Raw genomic sequence first — 26,805 nt, forward strand, 5'->3', positions numbered from 1 at the left:
GATTTATTATACAAAAATGCTTCGTGTAAGGATTTAATGAAGCATAATTCCTACATTTCTTGATGATTTAGCAGTAATGCTAAAAGTAAACAACAGTTCAAGAGTCATTTCCACACAGGCTGTTGATAGTGTAGAATCACTCACAGTCCTTCAGTGGTCATTGTTGCCATCTAGTGGCTTGGATGAAGAAATGGCAGAAGGACAGCCTATGGTCTGGACATGGTCGTTTGTAACCGTAACAAGGCCCATCTTATAAGAAAACTTATGGAAATATGCAGAGCAGTATCAAAACACAGCTTAGACATTTCATATTGAAATTATTTTCTTCTTCGTAGTGACCATGTGTAGAACACTCTGTAAGCAGCCAACATAGTAGGCTTTTTTTTTTTAAGAATCCTTAAATGAAACATCTATGTCCCTTTTCCATCGGAATCTGTGTGTGGAGTGACATTATAGTGTTCGTAGTTGTACTAACATCTCTGGGTGTGACTTATACTGTATACCTTCTAGGCCTGTACTACTCTAGCAGACATCAAACCTGTTCTAGTCTAGCAGACATCAAACCTGTTCTAGTCTAGTAGACATAAAACCTGTTCTAGTCTAGTAGACATAAAACCTGTTCTAGTCTAGCAGACATAAAACCTGTTCTAGTCTAGTAGACATAAAACCTGTTCTAGTCTAGTAGACATAAAACCTGTTCTAGTCTGGTAGACATCAGGACTGTTCTAGTCTAGTAGACATAAAACCTGTTCTAGTCAAGCAGCCAATGACATAAAACAATGTTCTTTGAAGCTGCAGCCTTCACTTATCAAAGCTTGAGTTCTTACGAGCTGCTTATTTGAAAGTCAATAATAATCATCTTTGAAACTAAAAATAATCACATACAGTTACAGATGAGTTGGTTTATGATGCGTTTATTGAGAAACCTGACACAACTTGACAAGATGTAGCAGAGACTGTTAACACTGCAGTGGGGAATGTGTTGCCGTCATGTTAAGTGTAGGCCTCCAACAGTGTTGGAATGTACGGTTGCAAACACCTAGTGTGTTTAACACTTTAATATTCCTCTCCCTCCTCATCCTCTTCTCCCACGCTGTCAGTGCCAACCTCTTCATAGTCCTTCTCCAGGGCTGCCATGTCTTCTCTGGCCTCAGAGAACTCCCCCTCCTCCATGCCCTCACCCACGTACCAGTGCACAAAGGCTCTCTTGGCATACATCAGGTCAAACTTGTGGTCCAGACGGGCCCAGGCCTCAGCGATGGCTGTGGTGTTGCTCAGCATGCACACGGCCCTCTGGACTTTAGCCAGGTCTCCTCCAGGAACCGCCGTAGGGGGCTGGTAGTTGATACCCACCTTGAAGCCAGTGGGACACCAGTCCACAAACTGGATGGTACGTTTGGTCTTTATGGCAGCGATGGCAGAGTTGACATCTTTGGGAACAACGTCACCACGGTACAGGAGACAGCAGGCCATGTACTTGCCATGACGAGGGTCACACTTCACCATCTGATTGGCTGGCTCGAAGCAGGCGTTGGTGATGTCAGCGACTGACAGCTGCTCGTGATAGGCCTTCTCAGCTGAGATGACTGGGGCATAGGTGGCCAGAGGGAAGTGGATACGGGGGTAGGGCACCAAGTTGGTCTGGAACTCTGTCAGATCAACATTCAGGGCTCCATCGAATCTCAGGGAGGCAGTGATGGAGGAGACGATCTGGCCAATGAGCCTGTTGAGGTTGGTGTACGAGGGACGCTCAATATCGAGGTTCCTGCGGCAGATGTCATAGATGGCCTCATTGTCCACCATGAAGGCACAGTCAGAGTGTTCCAGGGTGGTGTGAGTGGTCAGGATGGAGTTGTAGGGCTCCACTACAGCTGTGGACACCTGGGGAGCTGGGTAAACGGCGAACTCAAGTTTAGACTTCTTTCCGTAGTCCACAGACAGACGTTCCATCAGCAGGGAGGTGAAACCAGAACCGGTGCCTCCTCCAAAGCTGTGGAAGATGAGGAATCCCTGGAGTCCAGTACACTGGTCAGCCTGAATGGAGAAATGGTACAATAACATTATTACATATGATGTTACATTAGTAAGAATATAATGGAGAACCTGTTCGCCCGTTTTACCTAGAAACATAAAGGGCTTTTTGCTTGTCCCTTTAGATTCTGGAACCCTTTTGGTTCCAGGTAGAACCTTATTACCCTACAAATAAACTTTTTTGAACATGTTAAAACCCATCTAGAACCTTGTCCCTTTAGCAGAACCCTAGTTAGAACTCTACGTTATCAAGAATGATGACTCACCAATTTGCGTGTCCTGTCCAGAACCAAGTCAATGATCTCCTTGCCGATGGTGTAGTGACCACGGGCGTAGTTGTTGGCAGCATCTTCCTTACCCGTAATGAGCTGCTCAGGGTGGAACAGCTGGCGATAGGTACCTGTCCTCACCTCATCTGAAAGACAAAGGTAAATTCCGAATGTCAGAATATTGCAAATATGAGAATATCCAAGTATCCGGAATATTCGGAAATCCTAATATCTGAATGTTTGGAATATCCGAATATTCAGAATATCTTCGGACAGAATATTAAAACAGCACATTCAAAGATGGGCTTTCTCTAGGATGTCTCATCTTACCGATGACAGTGGGCTCCAGATCAACGAAGATGGCTCGGGGGACATGCTTTCCGGCTCCGGTCTCACTGAAGAAGGTGTTGAAGGAGTCGTCTCCACCTCCACAGGTCTTGTCACTGGGCATCTGTCCGTCCGGCTGGATCCCATGCTCCAGGCAGTACAGCTCCCAACAGGCATTGCCCATCTGGACTCCGGCTTGGCCCACATGCATAGAAATACACTCACGCTGAAAGAGAGGAGGTACAAGAGATCAAACACATGGAAACTTAAATCAAATCAGACAGTAAATTAAGACAGTGAAGTTGGAGTGTTGAAGGAGTGGATTGATCAAATAAAAAGTTGAAATCCATTTCAGACAGTCTCGATTTTATTGTATCGCTGCAAATACAATCATCAATATATTACTCTAAGATCCCTATTAAAAGTGAAAGTAAAATCTGAAGAATAAATAAATAAATAAATAAATACAGGAGGGATATGGTCACTCATTAAGCAAAATTACATTTAAGCAAAGTCATTGGCTACACTAGAATATCCCCGGGTTGGATTGGGCGAAAAAGTGTGACCACCATCTTGACTATATGACACTAATAGAGATCAATAGTAATGGCATCTTTTTGTAGCCATTATTAACAGAGACTAATTCCACCATGGCTCGTTGGCCAAAAGCTTATGTGCAAATTAATGTGTTTTTTATATATATATATAAATAGAAAATGCTGATCAGTGGCTTAGGAGATGTTCTTTTTTCGATTAAAATAATAATCCCTTTTTGAAGGATTTATGTAATTAAAACAAGCATATAAAGGCTTCATAATTCATAAAGGTCGTGTTAACTAGCTGATATGATCTCATAGAACAAAACGTATCAGATCTCCTTAAACCCGTGTTAACCACAGACCTTATTTCCGGCCTCTATTCTATTCTTTCCCCATTTATTTCCCCCCCATAGGAATGTCCAACGTCATTTTTCAAATCCTCTATCTGCCATTTGACGAATTATCGTTTTTATGACCCTGTCTCTTTAAGAGCAGAGGACCAGAGAGGATAAGGTGTGTCTTGTTACTGTGGTCCATCCCCTTACTCCTCCCCTTACTCCTCCCACTACTCTGTTTTTTCATTCCCTCCTCTCCTCTCCTCTCCTCTGTCCGGTCCAGCTGCACACCCATTGCAGTGTTACAGCAAGAGATATCTCTCAAAATCCCAACAGAGAAAATGGCTACCATCCCAGACTGCTCCTCCCTGTTCTCCTTTGTACTCAGTCATTCCATCCTTCTCTCACAATTGCAGAAATCTCATAAAAACATATAAAAAAAAAACATTTTTACAGAAAAATAATGTTTCTATCCAGAAGGTATTTGAGATTTTCTAATCTAAACAGTGGATAGTCTATGATCAAGTAGAACAATGACTAATTACATAGACAGTTAAACACAAAAATCTGACTCACATTTGATGTATGGCTATCAGATTTATTTTTGCATAATATATATCTATATATTTTTTAACCTAAATGTACAATAAATCACATTTATCCCTTATCAGTAGTATACATAATATCTAAAATATACATATAAAAAAAGAGGAAATGCAGAGAATTATATGATCTTTATGTAACAGAATAACCACCATCCTCCATATGCTTTCCCTTCAGAAAGAAAGAATCTATGTCAGCTGTCAGCACTCACCATTTTGTCTGGTTTTCTTTTCCTTCACAGGCTGACGTCGAGGATTCAGAAGAGAAGGCAGAACTGTAGGAGAAAGGAAGAGGTGGGGGTTTTTTATATACGCCTGGAAGCAGACAGACAGGCAGGAAGCTACAGCAGAGTCTGGTTGGCGGGAGACACCGTTGGTATGAAAAGAACAAGTCCCTCCTCCTTCACACAGACAGAGGCTGACTGGTCTTACTTTCTCTATGCAGAAAAGAATTGTGGGTATTGAGCTGTGAGACAGTCCGCTTCCTGGCAGGGAAGACTAATGTGTGTTGAACTGTGAGATAGCACTGAGCTTCCTGGACTGAGTTTGTGGCATAGAAATATCTAGTAAAAAATATATATATATACATATATATATATTTGCATATCGTATGTGTGTGGAGGTTTTCACACCAATCAAATCCTTTATTGTAATTTGACACTGGGGCACTTTTACGGGAGGTACTACATAGGGTGTGGTCTGTGAAGCTTTTTGACACAGCCTGCCTGTCGAACACAGTTTGCTTGACTGTTTCAACAACCAAAATACAGTACACGTTAAACTGAATAAGAATTCTCAGTCTCCTCTCCTCATTACCAAAATAAATTGTATAGCAGACAGGGTTTTATAACAGCACCTTTCTATGTAAACAAGATGATGCCGTTAGCTTCCTCATTGTAAATGATCATAACCAAATTAGTTTTTGTGGGATAACCCTCAAATGATAATAGTCAGAGATCGGTTTAATTTATTGAAGATAAATCTTTTTTTTTTGTGTTGTTGACAGATAACAATTGGTCTATTGTCCTGACATAGCTGAGGCTGTGGTAGAATGGGGTGATACAGACTAGTCACTCCCTGCTCTAGCTCTCATGAAGTCAGAGACAGCCGGATGGTATGGAGAGGCTACACAAGGGGGATGGGTGGGGTAGGGGAGAGGAGGGGTGAGGGGAGAGGGATGGTATGGAGAGGCTACACAAGGGGGAGGGGTGGGGTAGGGGAGAGGAGGGGTGAGGGGAGAGGGATGAGGGAGGGGAAAGGGTTGGGGAAGGAGGCTGAGTGGTGTAGGCGAGAGGAGAGGAGAGGAGAGGAGAGGAGAGGAGAGGAGAGGAGAGGAGAGGAGAGGAGAGGAGAGGAGAGGAGAGAGGGATGGTGTAGGGGAGACGGATGGGGAGGGGAGAGAGATGGTGTAGAGGAGAGGGATGGGGAGGGGAGAGGGGAGAGGGATGGTGTAGGGGAGGGGGATGGGGAGGGGAGAGGGGAGAGGGATGGTGTAGGGGAGGGGGATGGGGGAGGGGAGGGGGGAGAGGGATGGTGTAGAGGAGGAGGATGGGGGAGGGGAGGGGGGAGAGGGATGGTGTAGGGGATGGGGGATGGGGAGGGGAGAGGGATGGTGTAGGGGAGGAGGATGGGGGAGGGGAGGGGGGAGAGGGATGGTGTAGAGGAGAGGGGGAGGACCTGGTAGACGGCCTGGCGTTCTGGTGGAGACCTGGTAGACGGCCTGCTGGAGACCTGGTAGACGGCCTGGTGGAGACCTGGTAGACGGCCTGGCGTCCTGGTGGAGACCTGGTAGACGGCCTTGCGTCCTGGTGGAGACCTGGTAGACGGCCTGGCGTCCTGGTGGAGACCTGGTAGACGACCTCCCGTCCTGGTGGAGACCTGGTAGACGGCCTGGCGTCCTGGTGGAGACCTGGTAGACGACCTCCCGTCCTGGTGGAGACCTGGTAGACGGCCTGGTGGAGACCTGGTAGACGACCTCCCATCCTGGTGGAGACCTGGTAGACGGCCTGGCGTCCTGGTGGAGACCTGGTAGACGACCTCCCGTCCTGGTGGAGACCTGGTAGACGGCCTGGTGGAGACCTGGTAGACGACCTCCCGTCCTGGTGGAGACCTGGTAGACGGCCTGGTGGAGACCTGGTAGACGGCCTGGCGTCCTGGTGGAGACCTGGTAGACGGCCTGGTGGAGACCTGGTAGACGGCCTGGTGGAGACCTGGTAGACGACCTCCCGTCCTGGTGGAGACCTGGTAGACGGCCTGGTGGAGACCTGGTAGACGGCCTGGCGTCCTGGTGGAGACCTGGTAGACGGCCTGGTGGAGACCTGGTAGACGGCCTGGTGGAGACCTGGTAGACGGCCTGGCGTCCTGGTGGAGACCTGGTAGACGGCCTGGTGGAGACCTGGTAGACGGCCTGGCGTCCTGGTGGAGACCTGGTAGACGGCCTGGCGTCCTGGTGGAGACCTGGTAGACGACCTCCCGTCCTGGTGGAGACCTGGTAGACGGCCTGGCGTCCTGGTGGAGACCTGGTAGACGACCTCCCGTCCTGGTGGAGACCTGGTAGACGGCCTGGTGGAGACCTGGTAGACGACCTCCCGTCCTGGTGGAGACCTGGTAGACGGCCTGGTGGAGACCTGGTAGACGGCCTGGCGTCCTGGTGGAGACCTGGTAGACGACCTCCCGTCCTGGTGGAGACCTGGTAGACGGCCTGGTGGAGACCTGGTAGACGGCCTGGTGGAGACCTGGTAGACGGCCTGGCGTCCTGGTGGAGACCTGGTAGACGACCTCCCGTCCTGGTGGAGACCTGGTAGACGGCCTGGTGGAGACCTGGTAGACGGCCTGGTGGAGACCTGGTAGACAACCTGGCGTCCTGGTGGAGACCTGGTAGACGGCCTGGTGGAGACCTGGTAGACGGCCTGGCGTCCTGGTGGAGACCTGGTGGAGACCTGGTAGACGGCCTGGCGTCCTGGTGGAGACCTGGTAGACGGCCTGGTGGAGACCTGGTGGAGACCTGGTAGACGTCCTGGTGGAGACCTGGTAGATGGCCTGGCGTCCTGGTGGAGACCTGGTAGACGGCCTGGTGGAGACCTGGTAGACGGCCTGGTGGAGACCTGGTGGAGACCTGGTAGATGTCCTGGTGGAGACCTGGTAGACGGCCTGGTGGAGACCTGGTAGACGGCCTGGTGGAGACCTGGTAGACGGCCTGGTGTCCTGGTGGAGACCTGGTAGACGGCCTGGCGTCCTGGTGGAGATCTATGAACATAGCACAAAGGGTGAGTGCCTCTTCATAAACAACCGACTGGTGTGCTGCTTGCAGTCTAAAGGAAATCTCAAGCTTTTTCTCACCTGATATAGAATACCTCATTGTAAGCTGCAGATCTTTTTATCTATAAAGACAGTTCTCATCCCCAATTATCTCAGCTGTATCCATTCCACCACAAGCCAACACCACCTTGACACTCAACGAACTGTATGGGGCCATAAACAAACATGAAACCGTTCCCGCAGAGGCAACATTTCCTGTGGGCGGAGACTTTAACGTGGGGAGACTTAAAACCGTTTTTGAAAAATAACTCAAAGGAACTGGGGAGGACGGATGGATGGTTGGATGGATGTAAGGATGGATGGCTGGATGGATGATAGGATGGATGGTTGGATGGATGATAGGATGGATGGCTGGATGGATGATAGGATGGATGGCTGGATGGATGATAGGATGGATGGCTGGACGGATGATAGGATGGATGATAGGATGGATGGCTGGATGGATGATAGGATGGATGGTTGGATGGATGATAGGATGGATGGTTGGATGGATGTTAGGATGGATGGTTGGATGGATGATAGGATGGTTGGTTGGACGGATGTAAGGATGGATGGCTGGATGGATGATAGGATGGATGGCTGGATGGATGTGAGGATGGATGGTTGGATGGATGTAAGGATGGATGACTGGATGGATGTAAGGATGGATGTAAGGATGGATGTAAGGATGGATGTAAGGAGGGATGGATGTAAGGATGGATGTAAGGATGGATGGATGGTTGGATGGATGATTGGATGGTGAGACAGCCTACAGGGAGGAGATGAGGGCCCTGGGAGGGTGGATTTCAGGAAACAGCAGAGGGAGCATGCCTCTATCCACATCGACGGGACAGCAGTGGAGAAGGTGGAAAGCTTTAAGTTCCTCGGCGTACACATCACCAACGATCTGAAATGGCCAACCCACACAGACAGTGTGGTGAAGAAGGTGCAACAGCATCTTTTCAACCTCAGGATGCTGAAGAAATGTGGCTTGTCACCTAAAACCCTCACAAACTTTTACAGATGCACAATTGGAGCATCCTGTTGGGCTGTATAACCACCTGGTATGGCAACTGCACCGCCCGCAGCCGCAGGGCTCTCGAGAGGGTGGTGTGGTCAGCCCAACGCATCACCGGGGGGCAAACTACCTGCCCTCCAGGACACCTACAGCACACAATGTCACAGGAAGACCAAAAAGATCATCAAGAACATCAACCACTCGAACCACAGCCTGTTCACCCCGCTATCATCCAGAAGGCGAGGTCAGTACAGGTGCATCAAAGCTGGGACCGAGAGACTGAAAAACAGCATCTTTCTTAAGGCCATCAGATAGTTAAATGGCCATCACTAGCCGGCTTTCACCCGGTTACGTAACCCTGCACCTTAGAGGCTGCTGCCCCATATATATATAGACTTGTTATCACTGGCCACTTTAATAATGGAACACTAGTCACTTTAATAATGTTTACATACTGCTTTACTCATCTCATATGTATATACTGTATGCTTTTGTACTGTATTTTAGTCAATGCCACTCCATTGCTCAAAATAATATTTATATTTGTCTTCATTCCATTATTTCACTTTTAGATTAATGTGTATTGTAGTGAAGTGTTAGATACTACTACACTGTTGGAGCTATGAACACAAGCATTTTGCTACATCAAAGATGGATGGATGGATGGATGTAGGATGTAAGGATGGATGTAGGATGTAGATGATGGATGTAGGATGGAGATGATGACGTAGGATGTAGATGATGCATGTAGGATGGAGATGATAATGTAGGATGTAGTTGATGGATGTAGGATGCAGCTGATGGATGTAGGATGTAGATGATGGATGTAGGATGGAGATGATGACGTAGGATGTAGATGATGCATGTAGGATGGAGATGATAATGTAGGATGTAGTTGATGGATGTAGGATGCAGCTGATGGATGTAGGATGGAGATGATGACGTAGGATGTAGATGATGGATGTAGATGATGGATGTAGGATGTAGGTGATGGATGTAGATGATGGATGTAGCTGATGGATGTAGATGATGGATGTAGGATGTAGATGATGGATGATGGATGTAGTTGATGGATGTAGATGATGGATGATGGATGTAGTTGATGGATGTAGATGATGGATGTAGATGATGGATGTAGGATGTAGCTGATGGATGTAGATGATGGATATAGGATGCAGGTGATGGATGTAGATGATGGATGTAGATGATGGATGTAGGATGTAGATGATGGATGTAGATGATGGATGTAGGATGCAGGTGATGGATGTAGGATGTAGTCAACAACGCGGCCACTGCTAGCTAGCCTACTTTACCAGCCAGCAGTACTGTATAATTTTAGTCATTTTAGTCAATAAGTTGTCTTTGTCATAGTTTGTCATAGTTTGATAATTGTGTAGTTTAGAGTAATTATCGAGGTTAGCTGGCCAGCTATTTTCGTCCCCCGCGACGCCATTTCCAAACCTAGCCAACTATTACCGACGAGCAGCATTGTAGAAACTAAATACATCACAAAGGAACGTCTTGATTAGTGTTATGTTAGCTAGCTACATAGTTGCCTTTGTATCATGATAAGGTGTAGTACTGAAACTATCGAGGTTACTTAGCCAGCTACACTTTCAAACAAAGTCAACAACGCAGCCACTGCTAGCTAGCCTACTTCACCAGCCAGCAGTACTGTATCATTTTAATCATTTTGGTCAAAAAGATTTTTGCAACGTAAGCTAACTTTCTGAACATTCGAGACGTGTAGTCCACTTGTCATTCCAATCTCCTTTGCATTAGCGTAGCCTCTTCTGTAGCCTGTCAACTATGTGTCTGTCTATCCCTGTTCTCTCCCCTCTGCACAGGCCATACAAACGCTTCACACAGCGTGGCCGCTGCCACTCTAACCTGGTGGTCCCAGCGCGCACAACCCACGTGGAGTTCCAGGTCTCCGGCAGCCTCTGGAACTGCCGGTCTGCGGCCAACAAGGCAGAGTTCATCTCAGCCTATGCTACCCTCCAGTCCCTCGACTTCTTGGCGCTGACGGAAACATGGATTACCACAGATAACACTGCTACTCCTACTGCTCTCTCCTCATCTGCCCACGTGTTCTCGCACACCCCGAGAGCTTCTGGTCAGCGGGGTGGTGGCACTGGGATCCTCATCTCTCCCAAGTGGACATTCTCTCTTTCTCCCCTGACCCATCTGTCTATCGCCTCCTTTGAATTCCATGCTGTCACAGTTACCAGCCCTTTCAAGCTTAACATCCTTATCATTTATCGCCCTCCAGGTTCCCTTGGAGAGTTCATCAATGAGCTTGACGCCTTGATAAGTTCCTTTCCTGAGGATGGCTCACCTCTCACAGTTCTGGGTGACTTTAACCTCCCCACGTCTACCTTTGACTCATTCCTCTCTGCCTCCTTCTTTCCACTCCTCTCCTCTTTTGACCTCACCCTCTCACCTTCCCCCCTACTCACAAGGCAGGCAATACGCTTGACCTCATCTTTACTAGATGCTGTTCTTCCACTAATCTCATTGCAACTCCCCTCCAAGTCTCCGACCACTACCTTGTATCCTTTTCCCTCTCGCTCTCATCCAACACTTCTCACTCTGCCCCTACTCGGATGGTATTGCGCCGTCCCAACCTTCGCTCTCTCTCTCCCGCCACTCTCTCCTCTTCCATCCTATCATCTCTTCCCTCTGCTCAAACCTTCTCCAACCTATTTCCTGATTCTGCCTCCTCAAGCCTCCTCTCCTCCCTTTCTGCATCCTTTGACTCTCTATGTCCCCTATCCTCCAGGCCGGCTCGGTCCTCCCCTCCTGCTCCGTGGCTCAACGACTCATTGCGAGCTCACAGAACAGGCTCCGGGCAGCCGAGCGGAAATGGAGGAAAACTCGCCTCCCTGCGGACCTGGCATCCTTTCACTCCCTCCTCTCTACATTTTCCTCTTCTGTCTCTGCTGCTAAAGCCACTTTCTACCACTCTAAATTCCAAGCATCTGCCTCTAACCCTAGGAAGCTCTTTGCCACCTTCTCCTCCCTCCTGAATCCTCCCCCCCCCCCCTCCCTCTCTGCGGATGACTTCGTCAACCATTTTGGAAAGAAGGTCGACGACATCCGATCCTCGTTTGCTAAGTCAAACGACACCGCTGGTCCTGCTCACACTGCCCTACCCTGTGCTTTGACCTCTTTCTCCCCTCTCTCTCCAGATGAAATCTCGCGTCTTGTGACGGCCGGCCTCCCAACAACATGCCCGCTTGACCCTATCCCCTCCTCTCTTCTCCAGACCATTTCCGGAGACCTTCTCCCTTACCGCACCTCGCTCATCAACTCATCCTTGACCGCTGGCTACGTCCCTTCCGTCTTCAAGAGAGCGAGAGTTGCACCCCTTCTGAAAAAACCTACACTCGATCCCTCCGGTGTCAACAACTACAGACCAGTATCCCTTCTTTCTTTTCTCTCTAAAACTCTTGAACGTGCCGTCCTTGTCCAGCTCTCCTGCTATCTCTCTCAGAATGACCTTCTTGATCCAAATCAGTCAGGTTTCAAGACTGGTCATTCAACTGAGACTGCTCTTCTCTGTGTCACGGAGGCTCTCCGCACTGCTAAAGCTAACTCTCTCCCCTCTGCTGTCATCCTTCTAGACCTATCTGCTGCCTTTGATACTGTGAACCATCAGATCCTCCTCTCCACCCTCTCCGAGTTGGGCATCTCCGGCGCGGCCCACGCTTGGATTGCGTCCTACCTGACAGGTCGCTCCTACCAGGTGGCGTGGCGAGAATCTGTCTCCGCACCACGTGCTCTCACCGCTGGTGTCCCCCAGGGCTCTGTTCTAGGCCCTCTCCTATTCTCGCTATACACCAAGTCACTTGGCTCTGTCATATCCTCACATGGTCTCTCCTATCATTGCTATGCAGACGACACACAATTAATCTTCTCCTTTCCCCCTTCTGATAACCAGGTGGCGAATCGCATCTCTGCATGTCTGGCAGACATATCAGTGTGGATGACGGATCACCACCTCAAGCTGAACCTCGGCAAGACGGAGCTGCTCTTCCTCCCGGGGAAGGACTGCCCGTTCCATGATCTCGCCATCACGGTTGACAACTCCATTGTGTCCTCCTCCCAGAGTGCTAAGAACCTTGGCGTGACCCTGGACAACACCCTGTCGTTCTCCACTAACATCAAGGCGGTGACCCGATCCTGTAGGTTCATGCTCTACAACATTCGCAGAGTACGACCCTGCCTCACACAGGAAGCGGCGCAGGTCCTAATCCAGGCACTTGTCATCTCCCGTCTGGATTACTGCAACTCGCTGTTGGCTGGGCTCCCTGCCTGTGCCATTAAACCCCTACAACTCATCCAGAACGCCGCAGCCCGTCTGGTGTTCAACCTTCCCAAGTTCTCTCACGTCACCCCGCTCCTCCGCTCTCTCCACTGGCTTCCAGTTGAAGCTCGCATCCGCTACAAGACCATGGTGCTTGCCTACGGAGCTGTGAGGGGAACGGCACCTCTGTACCTTCAGGCTCTGATCAGGCCCTACACCCAAGCAAGGGCACTGCGTTCATCCACCTCTGGCCTGCTCGCCTCCCTACCTCTGAGGAAGCACAGTTCCCGCTCAGCCCAGTCAAAACTGTTCGCTGCTCTGGCACCCCAATGGTGGAACAAGCTCCCTCACGACGCCAGGACAGCGGAGTCAATCACCACCTTCCGGAGACACCTGAAATCCCACTTCTTCAAGGAAAACCTAGGATAACATAAAGTAATCCTTCTAACCCCCCCTAAAAGATTTAGATGCACTATTGTAAAGTGGTTGTTCCACTGGATATCATAAGGCGAATGTACCAATTTGTAAGTCGCTCTGGATAAGAGCGTCTGCTAAATGACTTAAATGTAAATGTTAAATGTAGGTGATGGATGTAGGTGATGGATGTAGATGTAGATGATGGATGTAGATGATGGATGTAGTTGATGGATGTAGGTGATGGATGTAGTTGATGGATGTAGGATGTAGGTGATGGATGTAGATGTAGATGATGGATGTAGATGATGGATGTAGGTGATGGATGTAGATGTAGTTGATGGATGTAGTTGATGGATGTAGATGTAGATGATGGATGTAGATGATGGATGTAGGATGTAGATGATGGATGTAGGATGTAGATGATGGATGAAGTTGATGGATGTAGATGATGGATGTAGGATGTAGATGATGGATGTAGTTGATGGATGTAGTTGACGGATGTAGGTGATGGATGTAGATGATGGATGTAGTTGATGGATGTAGATGATGGATGTAGTTGATGGATGTAGATGATGGATGTAGTTGATGGATGTAACTCATGGAGCTGTTAGAAGGCCTGTAACTCATGGAGCTGTTAGAAGGCCTGTAACTCATGGAGCTGTTAGATGGCCTGTAACTCATGGAGCTGTTAGAAGGCCTGTAACTCATGGAGCTGTTAGAAGGCCTGTAACTCATGGAGCTGTTAGAAGGTCTGTAACTCATGGAGCTGTTAGAAGGCCTGTAACTCATGGAGCTGTTAGAAGGTCTGTAACTCATGGAGCTGTTAGAAGGCCTGTAACTCATGGAGCTGTTAGAAGGTCTGTAACTCATGGAGCTGTTAGAAGGCCTGTAACTCATGGAGCTGTTAGAAGGCCTGTAACTCATGGAGCTGTTAGAAGGCCTGTAACTCATGGAGCTGCTAGAAGGCCCATAAATCACCACAGGTATTTGATACTGTATACTTAATTCTGATTCTGTTGATTACAGCCAGCCAATTGGAAATTGTTTTCAACATGAATTGCACTAAATCCATTGACATCCCTGTGATAAGGTTAGCGATAAACTGAAGTCCAAACTGAACAGAACTACACTCTCTTCTACCATTGTCTTAAATATATTTAATGGTCTCGTTGCAAAAGCTAAATTGTCGTTAGGGAACTTTTTTAAATTTTATTTTATTTCACCTTTATTTAACCCGGGTAGCAAAGATTATAGCAAACACCACTGAAACGGAATTGGTGCTCGCTAGCTTTGCAAATTCAGCTATTGTTGGAAGCCAGCCAATATGAAACAAACTATATTAAAATTACAGAAGGTTGCAGCATATGTTGTGTAAATGGTGAACTCATACAGCTGGCAACTCTTGTCACTGCAATCCGTTTCACATTTGCTAGCTACCTTTTAGATCGAAGCCCATATAGAATGATAGAAGATAAGATAGAAGCCCATCTCCTACTGTAAATAACCTACACACTGTGTGTGTGTAGCCAGCCAGCCAGCCAGCCTGGAAGAAAAATGGCAGAAAAAAGACGGACATCAGAGTATTTTTCAGTATACCAAAACGCAAAGTAAGAACCCAAGTAGCCTAATATCTCAAAGACTAGTTGATAAAATGTTCATAAGAAAGAATTGAAATGCTAATGGAAATGTTTCACAATGATGTCATTAGGCAGAGCAGGCAACAGATGGCACACAGACAGCAGAGTTGGGGACAGATATGCAGGGACAGACTGGCAGAGACAGGGAGTCTCAGGTAAGTTTGTTGAGTCTTTGTTTGGCAACATTATGAAAGGTTCTCCATTTTTTTGGACTTGTAAAATAGGGACATAATTGGAAAATGCCATGGATACTCCCACTCTGAACTTAAACTGGTGACTGAACTAAGATTTGTTAAAGGCAATGGTATTGCTGTTGTGATTAATTGTGTAGTTTTGGGTACCGGTAGTTAGGAGTACGACAAACACCTTATTTCTTTTCTAGGAGACAGACTGTGAGTCAGTGAGGGTGGTGAAAGGGAAAGAGCCAGGGAGAGAGACTTCAGAGGACAGTGTCACAGCCACGGCAGGACCAGGTGTAACCCTTGTTGCCAGCAGCACCAGTATAAGGGACAGTGGCACAGCATTGTCCAGTTACCTCAGTGATGGCACAAACCCATATCAGCCACACCCACAATTTATAGAACCGCAAACTCTTGCAAACAGAGTGTTGAGGTTTCAAGAGAGATGGTTTCACGATTTCCCCTGGTTACATTATAATCCATCAACAAAAGGAGTGTTGTGTTTTCACTGTAGCCAAGGGTTTTCAAGCCAGCCATCTTTTGGCCAAAGAGCAGATGCTTGCCTTCATTAGTGCAGGATTTAAGAACTGGAGAAAAGCCATTGAAAAATTCACAGCACATCAAAACTGCCAAACCCACTGCCACTTTGTAACTGTTAACGGAACACCAGCTAAATCCAATCAGTGTCCAGTTATCCAGCGTGTGGGGTAAACAGCAGGAGGACGCAAGGCATTGATTGCTTGATGAAAGTTGTTAGTTCGGCGCGGCATGTAGTAAAACAGGGACAAGCCTTTAGAGGCCACACGGATGACAGTGGGAATTTATACCAGCTTTTGAAACTTAGGCCAGAAGAGGATGATCTCATTTTACTGAAGTGGTTAACAGAGCGTACCAACAATGTACACAGGCCCCAAAGCACAGAATGAAATTCTGAACATCATGGCCAATACAGTCATTCGAGGCATTGCAGCTGAGATTAGGTCTCTTCCGATTGTACAATTTTCAGTAATTGTTGATGGTACTAAAGATGTCTCTGGTGGTGAACAGGAGAGTGTCAGCCTGCGTTATGTTGACCATGACCTTGTCCCTCACGAGGAGTTTATTGTGCTATACAGGGTGTCAGAGACAACAGGCGAGGGCATTGTACAGGGTGTCGGAGACAACAGGCGAGGGCATTGTACAGGGTGTCGGAGACAACAGGCGAGGGCATTGTACAGGGTGTCGGAGACAACAGGCGAGGGCATTGTACAGGGTGTCAGAGACAACAGGCGAGGGCATTGTACAGGGTGTCGGAGACAACAGGCGAGGGCATTGTACAGGGTGTCAGAGACAACAGGCGAGGGCATTGCGAAAGTGGGAACTGTTGTGTTGTTGAGGCTCAATTTGCCCATGTCTGGCTTACGTGGGCAGAGCTACGATGGTGCCTCAAACATAGCAGGAAAATACACAGGTGACCAGGCAATTGTGAGGAGGCAGCAGCCATTAGCCCTCTATGTGCATTGTGGAGCACACTGTGTAAATCTGATTAAACAGGCTGGCTGCTCAGCCTCCCCACTGATCCGGGATTCCCTTTCTTGGGTCCGTCAGTTAGGTGTCCCCTATGGCCAGTCAGGAAAGTTTAAGAGCATGTTTAAATCAATTGCCACGTCCAAAAGATACAAATCTGACCACCCTGAAACCCCCTATGTCCAACAAGGTGGACTGTGCGGAATACTGCTATTAGAGCTGTGCTAGGGCAGTATGAGCGGGTACTAAGCAGCCTAGAAGGTGATGGCAAAAAACTGCATTTAAGACAGCTTCAACTGCCAGTGACTTATTCGAGCACTTCAGCAAAGGGCAAGACTGTGTTGGGCCTCACACTTGCCTCTGCTGTTCTTGGAGAGCTTGAATGTCTAAACATTTCACTGCAGAAGAAAACTCAGACTGTCTCTGGTATGCAGGCTGCAGTCGAGTGTGTGCGGTCATCTTTTAGGGGCAAGAGAAATGACGAAAGCTACCTTGCACTGTATGAGAAAGCAACAACATTGATTAACTCTATTGAATCCATTGAGAGGCACTCAAGACGATTTGCTAGCAAAGCAGTGGATCACTATAGGGCAGAATTTTTTAAAGTGTTGGATGGTGTGGAGGTTCAGTTTGGCGACCGTTTTGACCAGGACTAAACGTCCTGCAAAAAAGTTGGAAAGAGCGCTTCTCACGGGGGAGTTGGATGAGTCTCTAGATCAGTATCCAGAGGTGAACATAGATTCTCTTTCAGTGCAGTTGCCTCTCTTTCGCAACATATATCCCTGTAGCAGCAGTGGAGAGGCAGCAAGAGGTCCTCAGGAGGCTTCCAGTGGAGGTGCGAGGGGTTTGTTTGACCAAGTTGAGGTGCTGATCAGATATTTTGTTTGTGGCGCCTGTGTCTTCATGTGAGGCTGAGAAGAGTTTCAGTGCAGGTTAAAGACTTGGCTACGGACCAGCATGGGCTAAGAGAGACTGAACGGCGTAGTTGTCTGTAATGTACATAAAGACAGTCTGGACAGTCTCAAGAGGGAAAATATCTGCCAGCAATTTGTTGGATCCATTGAAACCCACAAACATATGTTTGGTTCTTTTGTTCAGTATAGCAGTGGTTCTCAACCTTTTTTGGGGTACTGGAACCACTGCATATTTTGAGGCAAGGCAGGCAAGGTTTTGAATGGTCCTCAGGGACCTCCACCCCCTCCCTCTATATTATATGTAGAGTTACTGGAAACCTTGTGGTACTGAATACGTTCATTACACTTTTTTATTTCACGGACCCCTTGCAATTACACCAGGGACCCCTGGGGGTCCATGGGCCCCTGTTTGAGGACCCCTGGGGGTCCATGGGCCCCTGTTTGAGGACCCCTGGGGGTCCATGGGCCCCTGGTGTATAGTATGATATTTGTTCTTTTGTTTAGTAGTTTTCAGTCTTTAGTACATGACAGTACACTTACTAATTATTTATTTCATGTTATTTTATTTCAAATTTCATACTTTGTGTGACATACTTGTCCATAGCTGTTGTTTGAAGAGTTGAGACACTGACTGAAGGATATTTTTGGTTGATTTATTTGGGTTATTCATTGAAGTAGAACTGTACTTATTTTTAGCTTTTTGTACTTGTAAAGCTTTTGTAGTAGACTCAGGCCAGTGGCGCATATTTAACGACTATATAAATGTATCAGAAAAAGTCAAATTAAAAGGACAATTCAATACGGAGACTATTTTTGTGATGGTTCTCAATAGAAATTATTTTAGATGAGATCACACCATGTTCATTCTATTTACGAAAACTGCACCCATACAGTGTACAGTACCATTGCCACCTACTGGCCTTTCTTGGTATTGCTGGTTGTAAGTACAAATACCTGCACACATACTGGACTGATAAAGAACACTGCTATAACTATTATTAGTAGTAGTATTATAATGATTTAAACATTTGAACAAGTTGGGACAACCCTTCAGTTAACTACTGTACCTATCAATTATCCAGTTGTAGTGATTATGCTTCCTCAATATTATACATTTAACATATTACAACGTAGGCTGTGTTACAGCACTACTTTTGGTGTCCCCCTCAGGAATTGCTCTTGAGAAAATTTCATGTAATTGTCCCCTCCAAAAGTTGATATCAGATTTTCGCCCCTGTTTGTGACATCTGCTAATATAAAAAGATCTTTCTAAATACATTTGATTGATGATTGAATATTTGATGGCTGTCACGGTAAAGTCTAGACCTGTTGTATTCGAAGGCATGTGACAAGTAAAATTAGATTTGATTTTGTTGTTTGAATCCCAGATTGTCACTTTAAACCTGGTGTTGTACCATTTCAGATAACATGGAGTCTTTAAACCTGGTGTCGTACCATTTCAGATAACATGGAGTCTTTAAACCTGGTGTCGTACCATTTCAGATAACATGGAGTCTTTAAACCTGGTGTCGTACCATTTCAGATAACATGGTGCCTTTAAACCTGGTGTCGTACCATTTCAGATAACATGGAGTCTTTAAACCTGGTGTCTTTTAACCTGGTGTCTTACCATTTCAGATAACATGGTGCCTTTAAACCTGGTGTCGTACCATTTCAGATAACATGGTGCCTTTAAACCTGGTGTTGTACCATTTCAGATAACATGGAGTCTTTAAACCTGGTGTCGTACCATTTCAGATAACATGGAGTCTTTTAACCTGGTGTCGTACCATTTCAGATAACATGGAGTCTTTAAACCTGGTGTCGTTCCATTTCAGATAACATGGTGCCTTTAAACCTGGTGTCTTTTAACCTGGTGTCGTACCATTTCAGATAACATGGAGTCTTTAAACCTGGTGTCTTTAAACCTGGTGTCGTACCATTTCAGATAACATGGTGCCTTTAAACCTGGTGTCGTACCATTTCAGATAACATGGAGTCTTTAAACCTGGTGTCGTACCATTTCAGATAACATGGAGTCTTTAAACCTGGTGTCGTACCATTTCAGATAACATGGTGCCTTTAAACCTGGTGTCTTTTAACCTGGTGTCTTACCATTTCAGATAACATGAAGTCTTTAAACCTGGTGTCTTTAAACCTGGTGTCGTACCATTTCAGATAACATGGAGTCTTTAAACCTGGTGTCGTACCATTTCAGATAACATGGTGCCTTTAAACCTGGTGTTGTACCATTTCAGATAACATGGAGTCTTTAAACCTGGTGTCGTACCATTTCAGATAACATGGAGTCTTTAAACCTGGTGTCGTACCATTTCAGATAACATGGTGCCTTTAAACCTGGTGTCGTACCATTTCAGATAACATGGTGCCTTTAAACCTGGTGTCGTACCATTTCAGATAACATGGAGTCTTTAAACCTGGTGTCGTACCATTTCAGATAACATGGAGTCTTTAAACCTGGTGTCGTACCATTTCAGATAACATGGTGCCTTTAAACCTGGTGTCGTACCATTTCAGATAACATTTATACAGGACTAAATTATTTTTGTATGTTTTTATGTTGTTTACATTTTTTTACAGGAACTTCTATATAGACAGTTCCCAAAAATAAGCGTTGCCAAGTGTGAAGGGAGGCTTTCATCTCTATCTTAAGGGGGGCTGAGAATGAGAGAGTAGGTGTGTGGATGTTTATTTATGTATTTATCCTTCATTCTACTGGCCAGTATGAGCATAGTCCATTTTCCATCAACTTAGTTACATGCATACTTGAATCATTTCACCATGATGTGTTTTTGTATGAACGGGAGTTATATTATAATGTAATTATGTTAATTGTGTTATCATTTTGTTATTTCCTTGTTCCCTCTCTCCTCCACTATCTCTGATCACAGGTAAGGAGTGTTCCCTCTCTTCATCCACTATCTCTGATCACTGCACCAGAGGGGAAATGTATATATTGGGGTGGGACTTTAAGTCTCCTGTGTTCCGGGCCTGGGAGAACGTCTCTAGGAGGAGCCTTTCTTTATTGCAACCTGTACTAAGTCCTTTTGTTGTTTTCAGCCTGAGGGCCATGTAAGCAGAAGAACCAAAGTTGTCCTGCAGTTCATTTAATACATCTACGGTCCAGGCAACAGCACCAAGTGAGAACCACAATGTGGCTGCTTGCAAGCTATTCATTTGTATTTCCCAAAGTGTATGCATCTGAAATAGTCTCTATTTCAGTGTGAGACATTTACAGAAAATAATAAATGTAGCAAATTATAATGGTTGACTTTTTCACAGGAATAAATTGTCCCATTATGGTGTGCGAGAGCATGGGCGGAGCCATTTAGGCTATTTTCTTCTTTGTTTTATTTTTTGCATTTTTTTTATAAAGCTAATATTGGTGCTTTACCGCCACCTGCAGTGACGCGGTCCTGAACCAAAACTTTGAAGAAGACAATGCTCTGATCATTGATCGCGCCCACACCATAGGAATGGTGGAAACCTTTAATGGCCATATCCATGCCAAAACAGGTTATATCCAAGCAGAGCTCTAAACATCTCTATGGCGTCTGTCCTTGTTCATTTCCCCACATTCCGCACCACTACTTCCAGTATTTATGCTGCAATAGTTTGTGTCGGGGAAGGCTTGGGTCAGTCTGTTATGTCTAGAGTATTTCTCCTGTCTTATCCGGGTGTCCTGTGTGAATTTAAGTATGCTCCCTCTAATTCTCTCTCCCTCCCCTCCTGGAGGACCTGAGCCCTGGGACCATGCCTCAGGACTACCTGGCCTGATAACTCCTTGCTGTCCCCAGTCTATCTGGTCGTGCTGCTGCTCCAGTTTCAACTGTTCTGCCTGCGGCTATGGAACCCTGACCTGTTCACCGGACGTGCTACCTGTCCCAGACCTGCTGTTTTCAACTCTCTAGAGACAGCAGGAGCGGTAGAGATACTCTCAAAGATCAGCTATGAAAAACCAACTGACATTTACTCTTGAGGTGCTGACCTTTTGCACCCTCGACAACTACTGTGATTATTATTATTTGACCATGCTGGTCATTTATGAACATTTTAACATCTAGGCCATGTTCTGTTATAATCTCCACCTGGTACAGCCAGAAGAGGACTGGCCACCCCTCAGAACCTGTTTCCTCCTAGGTTCTGGACTTTCTAGGGAGTTTTTCCTAGCCCCCGTGCATCTACATTGCTTGCCGTTTGGGGTTTTATGCTGTATAAGCACTGACATCAGCTGATGTAAAAAAGGGCTTTATAAATACATGTGATTGATTTACATTAGGTAACTGTGCCACCTCCTGGTTACAGATGAGAATACTAGAGCTGCAACATGTTCCTGTGTTGTGTATGTGATGTTTGTGAGGAGGAAATGGTCAGAGAAAAATAGCCATCAAAAATCAGTGAATACATGTTATAGGCAAATAATACGAGTATTTCAAACCAAGTTTGCTGCTGGAGAGGCTCCCACCCAACAGTGGTCCATCTCAATCAAGTTGAAGTGAGCATTCATGTACAAGTTCAGCAGAAACGTTGGGTTGAATCGCTACCGAATATCCATAGATCCCCCCCAATATCAATAGTTTAATGAGTCACTCAGAGGCTAAAAATGATTCAGTGATTTTTTTTACCTGCGTCACTTCCGTAGGCTACAACAGTATTAATATCGACGGCAGTAGGCGTTGGCCTCTGCGAAATGCCCCACAGATTTCCCCCCACAAAAAAACTCATTTGACATTCTATTTTTCGTCTAGACAAGAGACGTGGCGTTTATTGAGAACCCTGACACATGACCAGATGTAACAGAGACTGTTAACACTGCAGTGGGGAATGTGTTGCCGTCGTGTTAAGTGTAGGCCTCCAACAGTGTTGGAATGTACGGTTGCAAACACCTAGTTTGTTTAACCCTTTAATATTCCTCTCCCTCCTCATCCTCTTCTCCCACGCTGTCAGTGCCAACCTCTTCATAGTCCTTCTCCAGGGCTGCCATGTCTTCTCTGGCCTCAGAGAACTCCCCCTCCTCCATGCCCTCACCAACGTACCAGTGCACAAAGGCTCTCTTGGCATACATCAGGTCAAACTTGTGGTCCAGACGGGCCCAGGCCTCAGCGATGGCTGTGGTGTTGCTCAGCATGCACACGGCCCTCTGGACCTTAGCCAGGTCTCCTCCAGGAACCACCGTAGGGGGCTGGTAGTTGATACCCACCTTGAAGCCAGTGGGACACCAGTCCACAAACTGGATACTCCTCTTGGTTTTGATGGCAGCGATGGCAGAGTTGACATCTTTGGGAACAACGTCACCACGGTACAGGAGACAGCAGGCCATGTACTTGCCGTGACGAGGGTCACACTTCACCATCTGATTGGCTGGCTCGAAGCAGGCGTTGGTGATGTCAGCGACTGACAGCTGCTCGTGATAGGCCTTCTCAGCTGAGATGACTGGGGCATAGGTAGCCAGAGGGAAGTGGATACGGGGGTAGGGCACCAAGTTGGTCTGGAACTCTGTCAGATCAACATTCAGGGCTCCATCGAATCTCAGGGAGGCAGTGATGGAGGAGACGATCTGGCCAATGAGCCTGTTGAGGTTGGTGTACGAGGGACGCTCAATATCGAGGTTCCTGCGGCAGATGTCATAGATGGCCTCATTGTCCACCATGAAGGCACAGTCAGAGTGTTCCAGGGTGGTGTGAGTGGTCAGGATGGAGTTGTAGGGCTCCACTACAGCTGTGGACACCTGGGGAGCTGGGTAAACGGCGAACTCAAGTTTAGACTTCTTTCCGTAGTCCACAGACAGACGTTCCATCAGCAGGGAGGTGAAACCAGAACCGGTGCCTCCTCCAAAGCTGTGGAAGATGAGGAATCCCTGGAGTCCAGTACACTGGTCAGCCTGAATGGAGAAATGGTACAATAACTTTATTACATATGACGTTACATTAGTAAGAACATATAATGGAGAACCTGTTCGCCTTTTTCTACTTAGAACCATAAAAAGGTTTTTCGGCTTGTTCCTGTAAAAGAACCCTTTATCTTCCAGATAGAACCACCCAAAAACACTTTCTTCCATCGAACAACCTTGTTGAAGGAAAAAAAAAGGTTCCCGTAGAAACATGTACCTGTATAAGCCTCGATAGAACCCCATTTCAGAATGATGACTCACCAGTTTGCGTGTCCTGTCCAGCACGATGTCAATGATCTCCTTGCCGATGGTGTAGTGACCGCGGGCGTAGTTGTTGGCAGCATCTTCCTTACCAGTGATCAGCTGCTCAGGGTGGAACAGCTGGCGATAGATACCTGTCCTCACCTCATCTGAAAGACAAAGGTAAATTCAGAACATCTTGGGACAGAATATTAAATCAACTCATTCAAAAGATTATGAGCCTTCCTGTAGGATTTCAGAGGATGTCTCATCTTACCGATGACAGTGGGCTCCAGATCAACGAAGATGGCTCGGGGGACATGCTTTCCGGCTCCGGTCTCACTGAAGAAGGTGTTGAAAGAGTCGTCTCCACCTCCACGAGTCTTGTCACTGGGCATCTGTCCGTCCGGCTGGATCCCATGCTCCAGGCAGTACAGCTCCCAACAGGCGTTGCCCATCTGGACTCCGGCTTGGCCCACATGCATAGAAATACACTCACGCTGAAAGAGAGGAGGTACAAGAGATCAAACACATGGAAACTTAAATCACATAATGCCTATGCAAATGTTTAAAGCCGTTTCATAGAATATGAAAAGAGTAAACTAACATGATAGATCCAAAACCCTATTCTTTCCCCAGTTATTTTCCCCTTGGGGGATGGCTGAACAAACCATAAGGATCTCATTTACGTTTTAGGACTACAAGCTGACGAGCTCGGTATAGGCCGTCATTAAAATGTTAAAAAAAAAAAATTTTATTCAACAAGTCATTGGCTGTATCCAAGAGGATCAAAAACAATGCATCAAGGATCAATTGTGACTGACTGATCTACAAATAATAGTAAGTCAATAATGAGTCATTATTTATGATGAAAGTTAATTTGTAGATCAGTCTGCCATCGTGTTGATGCTCTCAAACACAGCCATTGGCTAGGCTATCCTGCTTGGCCACCATCTTGGATATATGACATATATCATGCTGTAAGTCATCTTGTAAATCCTCTGCCGTTTGAGATCGTTTTTTTTTTTTTTAAAATGACTCTGCATCTTTAAGAGCAGAGGACCAGAGACGAAAAGGTGTGCCTTGTTCCTGTGGGCCACCCCCGCTCCTCCTCTCTCCCCCCCCCTCTCTCCTTCCTCCCTCCGTCCAACCAGCTGCGCACCAGCTGCGCACCAGCTGCACTGTACGAACAGCGACAGACCGCGCTCACAGAAAATGGCTACCATCTCTAACGGCTTCTCCTCTTCATGTCATCCTCCTCTTTCAAATGCCGAAATCTCACAAAAAAACATGTACATTTTTTATATATCATTTTTTTTATTTTTTTTTATCTGCAATTCATGTTTTTGTCCTGAAGCTAAGTGTTTTTTTATTTAAACAATGGACAGTCTATGAACAAGTAGAACAAAGACCCACATTGGATGTACAGCTATAGATTGTAAAAAATAAATAAATATATATTTTAAGCTAAATAATTCTAAAATCACATGCATCCTTTAAATCAGCTGTATACATAACACAGTAACATATGAAGAACAGGTAATGCAGAGAATCCGCTGATAATGACAAAGTTAAGGGCGGGAATCAAAGCCAATTGCGCATTAGATTCCATTCTTACTGCATTTATTTTTACTTAACAGACATTTCTAAATACTTTATAAAACGACTAGTAACGTTCTAGTTAAATGAAGGTTAAATAAATAAATACAAATTAAAAATGAATAAATAGTAGGCAAAACATATTCCAGGCATGTGCCACCGCCATGGTCTTTATATAACAGAATCCGTCGTCCACATGCTTTTCAACTTTATCTAATCTTATCATTTTCGTTTGAATACCATGTGAAATAAATAGATAACTGATTTTATAATCTGCGTCAGCACTCACCATTTTGTCTAGTTTCCTTTTCCTTCACAGGCTGACGTCGAGGATTCAGAAGAGAAGGCAGAACTGTAGGAGAAAGGAAGAGGTGGGGTTTTATATACGCCTGGAAGCAGACAGACAGGCAGGAAGCTACAGCAGAGTCTGATTGGCTGGGGACACGGTTGGTGGGTGGTTCTTCAATTGCTGTTGCGTAGAGAGAAATAGTAATGGCGTCTTTTTGTAGGCATTTTAACTCCGCCATGGTTCGTTGGATGAAAATGAATTACGTTTTTGTAGGGATTTCGATATAGGCCGAAAATGGGTTATGTGGTAAACACAGGTTTAGGAGATTTTATACGTTTTGTTCTATGAGATTATCTTCATCAGCTAACGGTACTTTATTTTTGTGCATTTTGAAGCATTTATGTAATACATTATTTTTTTTAAACACAAAGCACATAAAGGCGTCATAATTCATAAAGGTCATGTTAACTGACTGAAATTATCTCATAGAACAAAACGTATCAGATCTCCTAAACCTGTGTTAACCACAGACCTTATTTCTAGCCTCTATTCCAGAACCCCAATCATTCCAGAACCCCATTCATTCCAGAACCCCATTCATTCCAGAACCCCATTCATTGCAGAACCCCATTCATTGCAGAACCCCATTCATTCCCCATTCATTTTTTTTTTCTGATAGGGATGGCTGAACAAACTAGAATGGTATTTACATTACATTTTAGCAGACGCTCTTATCCAGAGCAACTTGCAGTAGTAAGTATATATATTTTTTTGACTTTTTCATACTGATCCCCTGTGAGAAATGAACTCACAACCTTGGTGGTGCATGCTCTACCAACTAAGCCACAATGAGTACATCTTACTGGCCTAAATCAACTAATACGGCAGCTTAATGACTTTAAATAATATTCACCATTATGATAACATTGTGCCACCAGTAAGAGTGGTAACAACGATTAGACATTTTTTGTTTATTGACAGATTTTGTTAAATGGAAAACACAGATGCTCAAATCTAAGGAACTTAAACCTTAAAGTGATGTTATCAATCAGGGGTGTCATGCACCCCCACAAATCTGAGGGGGGCACAAAGTACACAAGGACTGATGGGGAGTGGTCTGGAGGGGGGCTAGGCCCCCCCGTTCGTAAGTTAGAGAATTTTGCATCTTTTAAGCACCAAAATCTAGAGCCATAAGCTTAATTCTATGTAAAATACAGTATATGTCTATTTTTTCTGTATATCTAAGCATACCTCTTGAGCTGTCTGTATCCTCCTGACTGGTGGTTCTTTGCTCAAATAAACTAAATATGATTTGCTGTATTCTCTGCTCAAATCTGGGTAAAATATTGAAAGAAATGTGAGTCTTATTCAGTACATTTAGTAAAA

At 45.8% G+C, this 26,805-nt stretch overlaps 3 protein-coding genes across 3 annotated transcripts; all 3 read right to left on the bottom strand.

Moving 5' to 3' along the window:
- Window positions 1-898: 898 nt before the first annotated feature.
- Window positions 899-4,445, bottom strand: LOC115161416 (tubulin alpha chain). The gene is made up of 4 exons (XM_029712388.1): window positions 4,316-4,445; window positions 2,631-2,853; window positions 2,298-2,446; window positions 899-2,034 (listed from the first exon to the last, which is right to left on the bottom strand). The coding sequence occupies exons 1-4, from the start codon at window positions 4,316-4,318 to the stop codon at window positions 1,057-1,059; spliced, it is 1,353 nt and encodes a 450-aa protein (XP_029568248.1). The 5' UTR covers window positions 4,319-4,445; the 3' UTR covers window positions 899-1,056.
- Window positions 4,446-5,228: 783 nt separating this feature from the next.
- LOC115160574 (putative uncharacterized protein ENSP00000383309) lies at window positions 5,229-16,306 on the bottom strand. Its single transcript, XM_029710733.1, has 3 exons — window positions 16,244-16,306; window positions 5,781-7,349; window positions 5,229-5,294 (listed from the first exon to the last, which is right to left on the bottom strand). Exons 1-3 carry the CDS (start codon window positions 16,304-16,306, stop codon window positions 5,229-5,231), a joined length of 1,698 nt encoding a protein of 565 aa, XP_029566593.1.
- A 5,826-nt stretch (window positions 16,307-22,132) lies between these two features.
- LOC115161432 (tubulin alpha chain) lies at window positions 22,133-25,482 on the bottom strand. Its single transcript, XM_029712407.1, has 4 exons — window positions 25,420-25,482; window positions 23,809-24,031; window positions 23,553-23,701; window positions 22,133-23,282 (listed from the first exon to the last, which is right to left on the bottom strand). The coding sequence occupies exons 1-4, from the start codon at window positions 25,420-25,422 to the stop codon at window positions 22,305-22,307; spliced, it is 1,353 nt and encodes a 450-aa protein (XP_029568267.1). The 5' UTR covers window positions 25,423-25,482; the 3' UTR covers window positions 22,133-22,304.
- Between the last annotated feature and the right edge of the window lie 1,323 nt (window positions 25,483-26,805).

Source organism: Salmo trutta, chromosome 24 (assembly GCF_901001165.1).
Source record: "Salmo trutta chromosome 24, fSalTru1.1, whole genome shotgun sequence".
Classification (NCBI taxonomy): domain Eukaryota; kingdom Metazoa; phylum Chordata; class Actinopteri; order Salmoniformes; family Salmonidae; genus Salmo; species Salmo trutta.